This window comes from Nelusetta ayraudi, unplaced genomic scaffold, assembly GCF_046127955.1.
Source record: "Nelusetta ayraudi isolate G7.1 ecotype Tasmania unplaced genomic scaffold, CSIRO-AGI_Nayr_v1 ptg000004l, whole genome shotgun sequence".
Taxonomy (NCBI): Eukaryota; Metazoa; Chordata; class Actinopteri; order Tetraodontiformes; family Monacanthidae; genus Nelusetta; species Nelusetta ayraudi.
Window position 1 is genome coordinate 8,043,770 of NW_027466054.1, and position 11,090 is coordinate 8,054,859.

General features: G+C 40.5%; 1 protein-coding gene across 1 annotated transcript; it reads right to left on the minus strand.

The window, feature by feature from the left end:
* Positions 1–885: 885 nt before the first annotated feature.
* LOC142898210 (broad substrate specificity ATP-binding cassette transporter ABCG2-like) lies at positions 886–10,573 on the minus strand. The gene is made up of 16 exons (XM_076041036.1): positions 10,461–10,573; positions 8,596–8,827; positions 7,770–7,829; positions 7,561–7,675; positions 7,193–7,345; positions 6,958–7,115; positions 6,303–6,454; positions 6,070–6,171; positions 5,560–5,810; positions 4,156–4,238; positions 2,762–2,851; positions 2,552–2,673; positions 2,320–2,474; positions 1,806–1,895; positions 1,213–1,325; positions 886–1,127 (listed from the first exon to the last, which is right to left on the minus strand). The coding sequence occupies exons 2-16, from the start codon at positions 8,805–8,807 to the stop codon at positions 980–982; spliced, it is 2,004 nt and encodes a 667-aa protein (XP_075897151.1). The 5' UTR covers positions 8,808–8,827; positions 10,461–10,573; the 3' UTR covers positions 886–979.
* Between the last annotated feature and the right edge of the window lie 517 nt (positions 10,574–11,090).

Below are 11,090 nucleotides of genomic sequence, written 5' to 3' on the forward strand. Positions count from 1 at the left end.
AAAAGTTAATGGAAAAGTTGCTTGAAGCATGACTAGCATCGAAATAATTTAAAGCAAGGAATCGCTGCTTGAGTTTAGAGATACATGTATGAGTAATGAAACCAGTGCACTGAGATAGGAGACCTCAGTCATGCAGAAGCTGCCTGTTCCGACTGGGTATCAAAGGCCAAAGAACCCTAAAAGCATTATGATAAAGGTTACATGTAAAATTGTTCATTTAAGAAGTTGTATTAGGTGCAAATTTAACCAAAATACAGCATTAGACATTGAAACATTAGAAAAAGCCAATACATTTAAATGCCCTTCAGCAGTATGTGAAATTAGACGTAATAATTTTCGAGATATATTTTTTAATTTATCTTGATAATTATTACGTTACCTCAAGAAGTGACAGAGCTAAATAATGATGAATACTGTAAGTAAATGATAAGTAATTGTAAATTACAACAGTAACAGTATGTATAGAAAACAAAATCCTGTATCCATCTGAACTAATAAACTAACTGGAGAAGTCTTCCTCCCTTCTGCGTTGGAAACGCAGAAGGGAGGAAGACTTCCAAATCCATGTAAATGTGTGTGTGTGTGCGTGTGTGTGTGGGTGTGCTTCTTAAACATCCCAATGTAATGACATTTCCAACAATGTTTTTCACACAGGATTAAAAGTGAGTAGCATCACATTCAGTTGCATGTACTAAATATGCAATAAGCATTTCACGTATTCATAACATTTATATATGGGTGTGGTTTGGCATAGTTTTATTTGAGGAAATTTTAACTATGCTCATATTTTCTTCCAAAGCTAGCAGGTGTTTTTTGATTTTTTCATTGCTGAATAGGCAGCACCTATTCAGCAATGAACACAATGGTTTATTTGCAGTAAGTCAGTAGGCGTTGTTGCATCTCCAGAAATTCTCCTGTCGCACGGGCATTTCATGAATATTGTCCGCTTTTAATTTTTTCGATGAAAAAAAAAATACAGTTAAGTAAATTTTTTGATGTATCTGAGTTTCAGATAGGCGATAATAAAGAATATGAGAGTCATGACAGCAAGAGCCACGTGGTTCTCCCACAGGCCCCAGGCGGTGTACTCTATTCCCAGGTAGTCCAGATACTGCTCCCCTGTACACCTGAGAGAAAAATTATGGAAACTTAATAGTAATATTCAAAAGCAACCTGCTGAAGTAAGACAGTTGTAGACATGATGTAACTCACGTGAGGCCGACAGTGTTGGCGCTGCAGTTAGTAACCGTCGCAGACATATTGGTGTTTTGGATCATGGCGCCCTCACAGAACTTCAAACCCACAAACTCATTGATCTTCAAGGCCTGAATAGAGAAGGTAGGAGAAAAGAAATCAATGTTGGGCAAACCAAAGAGAATATTCTAAAGTAGCATGTTGGCCAAAACTGAAAAGTAAAATAAAACAAAATAAAATTGTAGCTATCAGTGAAATTTGAGGACCTGTAAATTGTGTTTCGATGTCGTCCTGGGGGATAGAATGAAAAGTTCTGATTGTGTAAAAGTAGTGAAGCATTTACAGAATCTCACGTGGTTTATATAATTAATCCCAGTATAATGTTGAGCATTGATAGCAGGTTTTTAGGACTAAAGGAAATTAAGTTCTGAAATGTGTGTATATTTAAACATACACAGACTAAATCATTGGTTTACCAGATGATTACAACATAGGGTAATGGTTAAATATCAGTGATGGACAAATTGGTATTGTTGTGCCTTGTCTAGCCTGTGTGCACCCATTCACAACATCTAAAATACTTCCACTAGACACGTTCCTTTCGAACTCACTGCGAGGCCATATCGAGGGATACTGAAGTACTTCAGCCAAGCCAGCCAGTCCATGATGTTGGGAAGATTCACAAGTAGACCTGAGAAAATCTAAAAGTAAAAAAAAAAAAAAGATGTCAAGGCTCATAATATAACATCACAATAAGAATGATAAGAACATTTTTTTTTTTTTTTTTTTTTAATGATTTTATGATGGGTTGAGACTGAGTTTCAGCCTGCTCTGCAATGTGAACACAAAACGACTAAAGGAAAACTTTACACAGATCCTGTATTTTTGAAACAAAGCAAAATGGTCCAGGTGTGGAAGCACACACGAGTGGTTACAAAGGCAAAAAGCTACTGTTGGGCTATAAGAAAGCACCACAGCGTTCGCAAATGGGGTCCACGAGTAGCGATGACAACTGACTGGACCAACCCAGCTCTTCCAACCTCCTCTTCAGCTTCTCCTTACCTTTCCAAACAGAACAAAAGTACTTTGTCTCCCGAAAGTGCACTGGTTGTTTAATCATCTCACCATCATGAAGACAAAGGTGATGGTCATGAAGATATTGGCGAGGCCCACAACGTTCTGGTCCGCTGCGATGGCCATGGTCATGGCGGTGGCCGTGTAGGCCACCAGGGTCACCGTCAGCGTGAAGACGGAGAAGGCAGTAGCGCTGGATTTCAGGCCTGGGCAGGGAGACATAGCGCGTGCACACGTGTCAGGGACGCAAGAGCACCAAGTCAAAGGGACAAGTCGCTCTCACCGATCAAGAAGTAGACGGTGCAGCTGAAGATGACGGAGGTGACGGTGCGCAGCGTAATGTCAGACAGGATCTTGGCCAGGAAGTAGACGGACACCCGGTAGTAGCCGCTGATGTACTCGTGCCTGCAGCAGGGCATCAGGTGGAAATCAGCGGGAAGACACTTTTTTCTGCGTGTTGGGTCTTGGCCTCTGTCTCTGCCTTACGACTTACACAAAGAGCTTCCTCTCTGTGATGAAGAGCTCGGCGGCAGACACAGTGCTGAAACACTGGTTAGTGGTGATGAAGAAGAGGGCGCCCATCCTGTGAGAGGGACAAACAGTCACACTGAGCAGAGGCTCAAAAACAGACTTTGCTGACTCCATAATCTTCTCCTGTTGCTTCTGCATCACCTGCCTGATAATTAAAACTTCCACTCATTTTCCCTCACTTTTATTTTCTGCCAGTCAAATGAACAGCTAAGCTAAGCTACGCTAAGCTAAGCATTGTGATAACACTGTCTCTCTCTCTGTCTCTTACTTTTTAGTTTTAAGTTGGCCTGTGTGACATTTACATCTTCTGCTCAGTAGAGCTGTCGCGCTCTCTGCATTCACTCTCCTGATGATTTGTTGTTACAACAGGATTTGAGAGAGCTCGCCAAATAATTATTATTAATCAATTGATTTTTTTTTTTCCTGTTTAGCCAAAACCTGGCAGCGTCTCAGAATGAGCAACAGCACATTTGTCAGACAATTCACAACCATTTTTTTAATGCATAAAATATCGATTTCATTCTCAATTTTGGAAGACCAGAAAAAGCAATAAATAAATAAATAAATAAATAAGCGTCATGAAGGGGTGAAAGTCGACAGATTTACAGTTGACAGTGGACACGGTATAAATTGTAAGTGGTCCATACAAAATAAGTGGGACTTAAAAGGTGACTGACTCCACCACTGTGGCCCTGCAGCCAGAGGTGAATAACTTCAGACGTTTTAAGCCACATATACTGCAGTCTGCCATACAGACTATGCATTGACCATGAATGTAATGACATTAGAGCCTTACTCCTCACTGAACCGTGCACAGCCCGGGAGGGAGACCATTGAGATTTCTGATGGGGGGCTTGTGTGTACCAGGTCGTGCACAATAAAATATAAGAGGATTATCTATGCAGGAGTTGCTCTACTTTCACACTTCACAAAAAGCTTTTTTGCCCATTTTTTTATAACCAAACCCGCATAGTATAGACATTCATAATAATAGTGACTGTAGGTTCCTAATGTGTCTGTATTGTGAAAGGTGTTCAAATCAATAATAATGATAATAATAATAATAATAATAATAATAATAGTAATAATAATAATAATAATAATAATAATAATAATAATAATAATAATAATAGAATATATTGTGGATTTTTTAAAGAAAAAAAAACGTTTTTTTGAGTATGTGTCCACAAGTTTATCTAGTTTTATGAGATGTATTTTTGAGGACGGAAATCTTCCAATTATGAAGGACAGCAAACACACTGGCATAGGGACACAGCTACAGTTCCTACATTTTAAAAAGAGAGGCTTGAAAGGTCACCTGTCCGTGTAAGTAACGACAGGAGACCCTTTTCTCACCTGTTCTGGATGCCACTCTGATCGTCTTTCACCCCAAAGAAAATGGCACCGACGACGAGGGCGAGAAAGATGTTCACTCCCAGCTGCATGGGGAAAAGATGTTGAGGTCGGCACAAGCAATATGAAGTTCCGCTCACAAAGCAACTGTATGATGTTGACTTGTTGGACTGCACAAGTGCCACAGAAAAGCTTTTTGTGAACAGAACCTTGCATCAGAACTTTTCTTAAGTAAATGCCAGTGAGGAAGTGGTTCAACACCGTGCTGCTTCTTAACTGCGAACCTGCTCAGGTTTTTTCCGAACTGAAACAAAACTCAAGCAGAGTCCTCCCTCTCATGTTTCTGGGGGTCAGGGGTCAAGTGGACAGGGCGCCCTGCTCCTCCTCCAGACTGACCTATCAGTCTGGAGCGGCGGTGGGGGGTTGGATGGGGGCGAGGGGGCGGGGGGATGACAGAGAGGAGTGAGAAAGCGCCACAAGTTTTAAACTCTGCAATTTACAGATTATGACAGGACAAAGTGGTTCCCAGGGTGAAGGGATAAGCGGATACGCTTGAACCTCATTCCCCGCAGCCCCTCATGTGAAAGCAGGGCAGTGGAGTGATAGGTCATGACGCCATCATGTGATGAGTCCCAGATCAGGGCCAAGGGGCTTTGGCCAGATATGATATCAGTTTAGATCCAAGCCCAAAGAGGCATGAGTGGGGTCACAACAGTCACACAAGCCGATTAGGGGCCCCCACACCGCCCAGAGCCCCTCTTGAGGGATTATTTTTTGACTTATTTAGGGCCAATTAGCTGTTAATAATTCCTAAAGTGAGGAGACTTCAGATGGCAATCTGCTGCCATTTGGTGATTATTGACCTCCTTAGAGTGCCGTCTCCTCGTCCCACTTGTAGACGGTAAAAACACTCATGACTCGACTCTCTAGGAGCTTTAGAGCAACATAAAAGTGACGGAGTCGGCGCAGTGCGGTGTGAACTTTAAAACTGTTAACAAATGGCTCTCAGTTTTGGATAATGAGAAGATTAATTCAAAACTAGTGTGAAGTGTTGTAGCAGCTTAGAGGTAAGCTTAGCTCCGCAAAAGACTGCAAACAAAGGGAAAGCCTGACATCAATGCAGATTTAGGATGTGTCACCAGGGCAAAAAAACACAGAAACTCCAAGAAAATCAGAGCTTTAAAGTTGTGCCTGTCACATTTCAGTGCTACAATTTCATTTTACAGATTTTGTACGAATGGAGGAGTGTGCAGTATGCCTGGCATAACTTGAATGTGTGCCACTGTGTGTCTTCACTTTCTTTTGTGAAGCAATTTCTGTTACGTTCCTTTGTAGGAGAAGTGCTAGATCAATAAAAATTGATTTCCTCCATTGTTGCGCTCGCGGTGAGTAGTGAGGATCTACTACCTCGGCCACGGAGGTCTGTGGGTTCAGCATTAGGTTCTGGAAGGTTCTCTTGAGAACCCAACGCAGCTGGTGGAGGAAAGAGCTGTTGTAGGTGATGGTGCGGGACTTGGAGCAGGAGGAACACTCCTTATCCTGGACGATGCGGTCCAGCTCGGATCTGGTGTCGCTGGAGTAGCTGCTGTTCTTGTACTCCTGGACCAGGCGCCCCTCAATGCTCTGCCGAGAGCTACTGAGATCCTCAAAGTCCAACTCTGACCATGAACAAGGAAGGAAAATGCAGTGTGGGGTACAAGAGGAACTTGAATCAACATTGATGTTTCTTGAGTAATTTCATTTTGAGAAAAATATATTTTTCTCTAACACAATTGATTTGGCTATCTATCTATCTATCTATCTATCTATCTGTAAGGCATTTCAGGTGCTTTCAACTGTGTCTCATTAGCAAAAAAAACAAACAGATTTTAATGTAAAAAAAAAAGTGCCTATTGAATTATTTAAAAATGCCGTTACCTTCAGACCCATGCGCTTTAGTCATGGCTGTGGCGATGGAGTCTCCATTAATAATGTCCAGAAAGAAGTCAGCTGGGTTGTTGTGGGGCTCACAGAGATAGCCTTGAATAAAGGTCATACTAATCAGTTTTAATATAAATTCAACAGTATGAAAAAGTGTGCAATGTTCTCTTGTTGTGGTTATTGAACATGAGTTGGATGATGTGTTGCTGTAAGGATCTACATATATTCACCAATGTTGGCAAAGTAGTCCAAAGAATTGGGTGCCGGGCCGTGGTAAACCATTTTCCCACTGACCAGCAGGGTCAGAGTGTCAAACAGTCTGTAGATGGAGTATCGTGGTTGGTGGATGGACATTATGATGGTTCTCCCATGACTGGCCATTCTGACAAAATATGTGTTGGAAAAGCATGTGGCAATAAGAACACACAAAAAACACAATTGATGTTGAAAAATAAAGAAAAAGACACAACCTCTTTCACCTGATAGGTGTGTTACTTACAGCAGAGGTTACTGCAGTTCAATATTAGATCTCAAGTGTCTTTTCAACCAATCAAATGTTTCTTGAGCATTGACCAATGTACCAGACTTTCAATGCTTAGCTTGTGTTGTGTCAAAAATTTCAATTTAATAAAAGAAAAACTTGTTTTTCTTTCTCACTCTCTATATATTATATTTTATTTCTTTATTTCTTTTTATTTCATATATTTTTCTTCTCCTCTTTACACTGTATATTCATACATTCTATCCTATTCTATTTAATTAGACTTCTTAAGGCTGTTAAACGCAACCTTGCAGAGCCACAATTCTTTTCTTGTACTGAGGTATTGACAACTGCACTATGTATAAATAAATTTCAGTGCAGACTACGTGAAGTGCCTTTCCTACCGTTTCAGTAAGAGCAGGACAGAGTGGGCGGTGCTGGCGTCCAGTCCCGTAGTTGGTTCATCCAGGAAGAGGACCGAGGGGTCGATGATGAGCTCCATACCGATGTTCGTCCTCTTCCTCTCTCCTCCAGAGATCCCGCGGCTCATCTGCGTGCCCACCTGAGGACAAAAACGCCTGTTGTGCTGACCAAGACTAAAAAGTGAGGCGAGGAGCAGACGAGTGAGTCGATACGGACCTTGGAGTCGGCCACCTTGGTGAGACCCAGCTCTTTGATGAGGTGATTGACCCGAGCCTCCTTCTCACTCTGAGGGACGGAGGTGGGCAGCCGCAGGGCCGCGGAGAAACGCAGGTTCTCCCTGACGGTCAGCGTGCCCATGACCACGTCCTCCTGCGGAAGAAAAGCAGAGCTTCAGGTCAAAGGTCGGCGAGGGGAATACTCATCATCACTAGTCATTTGTCTATGCAGTGCACAGTCTATGCTACGATCTGACACAGCAGGAATGCAAAATAAGGAGCAGCTCGTTGCTCTTGTGACAAGATCAAACACAGCGAGTCTTTCTCAGACATGAATCAGACTGTTGAATCATTCATTTGATGGCTGACCTGAACCACGTAGCCAGAGAGGCACTTAAAGTTGGGAGGCTGCGGCGCCCTGTCCACCAGGACCTCTCCTGACACACCTGAAGGGTCCTTCCTCGCAGCCAAAATATCCAAGAACCTCCAGAAAGAATCATTAGAAATGAAATATTGATCCCAGGAATGATTAACAAGAAAAATACTTCCTCCTTCCCAAGGATCAGTGCGAAACTCACGAAGATTTCCCACTTCCCGTTGGCCCAAGAATGGCATTCAGACCAGGTCTCATAATCCCACTGCAATAATAGAATTTTAGTTAGTTGTAGTTTCAGTTTTTTTTGTTGTTCTTGTTAAACAAAAGGCTTAAATTAGCTGCAATTGCTTTCTTGATTGAGTGGCTTTAATACAGGGACCATAGGTTACAGTTGTACACTGGTTTGAGGAAATCAATAAGGGGAAAATCTATTTCCATTTTCCCCTTATCCTCACTTAAAAAGAGGACAATTTATGTATTTAAAGAATTTACACAAAAATGAATGAAATCTAGATTGTCGGGTAAAACATTTAATTCCTCTTAGCTCCAAGTGAACAGATCAGATACAAAAAAATAGCAGCTGATCAATGATCTAAAATGGAATTACAAGTACTACTAATAAAAAAAAAATCCTGGCAGTGCATCACATGACGGTGTTAATTCGTTTCCTTGGCACACTGGTCTTGGGTGCATCAGGGAGATTATATTCACAAAACCATGCTTAATATCACATAATTAACGACGAGGCCTGCGCTCGAAATGCTTTATTTTTTCCTCTGGGAAATTTGTTCTGCATCATCAGTAAGAAGCCAACGCAAGAGTCTTATCACTATAGAAAATCACCCAAAATAACTACATGACCTACTTATCACATTTCTATGCTTTGTTAGTATGACGTGAAGGTTAATTATCGTGATCGTCATTCCAAATCAAGTCAATTCTACAGTGAGAGGAAAAGAAAAAGGCCCTGAATAAATTTTCAACAAAAATGAATTGCGAAAAGGTTTTACGCAGTGTGGAAAACTAACTTGAGGTCCACCAGTATCTCCTTTGGACTGGTCTTCCTCCTGCAGAAGATTCCTCCCTTCAGCTGCACTTTGTAGTGGATATTATGGAAGCTCACAGTGGAGCCGCACGCCTGCTTGTTCTGGTTGACAGCTGCGTCGACCTTCGACCTCCCCGTCCCGTTGCTGTCGATATCTTCCACCATTGCGATGCTGATGTGATTGGCTCGCTCCATAATCCCTGGCGGCAAACAGCCTGCGTGTGAGAAGACAGTAATCTGACTTGTCCCGCTGCTGTCCGAGCGGTTCTTTCACTGCTCGGCGTCACTTGGAATCATGTAGTCAACGAGCCTTTACCAACCTGATACGCCCTCTGTGGAACCAACTGTGGAGGCTTGATTTTGAAAAACAAAATAACACATGAAGTAGGAAACTCCAGCAACTATAAACTAATTTCTGGGCCCTGAGCAGCAAAACAATAACAGTAATAAAAACAACAACCTAAGAATTGTGGGAAACATACAAAATGATCAAAATTACAATGTTTTGTTGTACAATATTTTCTTGGGGTAAAACTGGTCAGATTTGGATCATTCATGTTCATCGCAGCATCTTTAATCTCAAAGTCTGATTTTCTAAAGAGGGCCAAAACCTCTTTAGGGCATGAATTGAAAATAAACAGCTGAGTTTTGTGCTGTCATTGATTATCTTTTGTTTCAGATGACTTTACTTCAGCTGTTCCTCAAATATGTAAAGAGCGCTGATCAACTGTTGAACAGACTGTTAAATAAAAAGCCAACCATCACAGCAAAACTTATGCAGTGATTTTAATTATAAAGAGTGATATGTATGTATTTCTATCCCGTGTGTACAATATATGTATATATCGGCGCATCTTCTAAAATAAAAGACAATGATTTAAGGAAATCCCAAATAAAATAAGTGCATTCTTAGTTTTTGGTGCACATATAATACAAGATTTTCAAATTTCATTTATGCTACAGTCACGCATAAACCAACACAATACATTTAACATAACAGTTCAATGTTTAATATGCATAGTAATTTAATTTGGCCTGGCATTATAATTGTCTTATGCATTAAAAACTAATGTAATAACATCCTTGTAACCTTCATAACAGCAAGAGTAACCTATGTTTGGACCAGTGTTGTATGTTAAAAAACAAAACAAAACTGTGTTTTAGCAACTTCTTATGAAGTTTATAATTTGTATGACAAAACAGCAGTAAATTTTAATCTTCACTGAGGCGCATTACTGTATATGACCACAATAAGAACTGAAAAAATTGTCTATATGCCTTTATTTCTTCCAGTTCCTTTTTTTTTTTTTAGTTTCTTCTTTCTTTAATTTATCTATCATTTTACAGTTTTCTAATGGACAGTTAAACAAAACAAACTAAAAAACTAACAAAACAAAAAAAAAATCACGCCATCATACACGTCTTTTGCCTTGCTTAGTTTTTCATCCAAATTCTTTTAAACTTATAGTTAATTGTAAACTCAAGAGGTATATTATTTATTTTATGACCTAAAGACCAAATACTATACCACTAAAATGAATGAAAATCTTCAGTAAACGGGTCATGGCTTTTGGATAAGAAAACACTGTTAAGTTTTTATCAAACTGCTTTTAGTGTATATTGGTGAAAAGGCAAATATGGCTTCAAAATTAAACATAGGATTCAAGATAACAAACAAAACATTACATAGTATAGATCCTTTAAAGCTCAAACTAGACAAACCAAAATGCATTCAAGCACAGAAAAAATGTGTTTTTTAGTTCAATCTTCATAATCATAAAGGGATTTAATTAATTTGTCCAGTCGATGAGCGTAACGAGCTGCAGTGTGCTGCAGTGTCTTCCTTACCTGTGGGTGAAAGAGGTGACAAGTCTGCTGGTGCGACGTCCGCTTGCAGCCTTCGGAGGTGCTGCAACTTGCAGACTGATGAAGCGGACGGAGCCTGCAGGCTGACCAGCAGAAGTTCATGACAGCACGGACAGGTGCCTCAACAGCCATCCAGCCACACACGCAGTGGGCTGGGGTCCCACTAGGCTGCGGCATTTAACCCTCTGTGGACTGACCTCAGTGCAGTGACACTACAGAGAGCAACAGGTTTAAAGTAATTGTATACTCAAAATACATTTGCACAAAGGTCAAGGCTATTTTTAAATTCATTTTCTTGAAATAACTCGTTCATAACATTTTCCCTTCTCTCTGCACTATATTTATATTATTATATATATATATTATATATGTTGCTGTAATTAGCAGATTCCCCCAACGTGGGATAAACAAAGGTGTTCTATTCTAAACTTCGAAATATGATTACTTTTATTACATTAGATTTCTTAGTCTTAGTTGAAAATATTCAGTCTCGGATTCCCAGAACTCACTAGCACAAAAAAAGTGAAATGCAACATTTGAATATGTCCAAAAATGTGAGAAAATGTTGGCCTGCGTCCTTCAATTGACAAATGCAACCAGAAAACGTGGTAC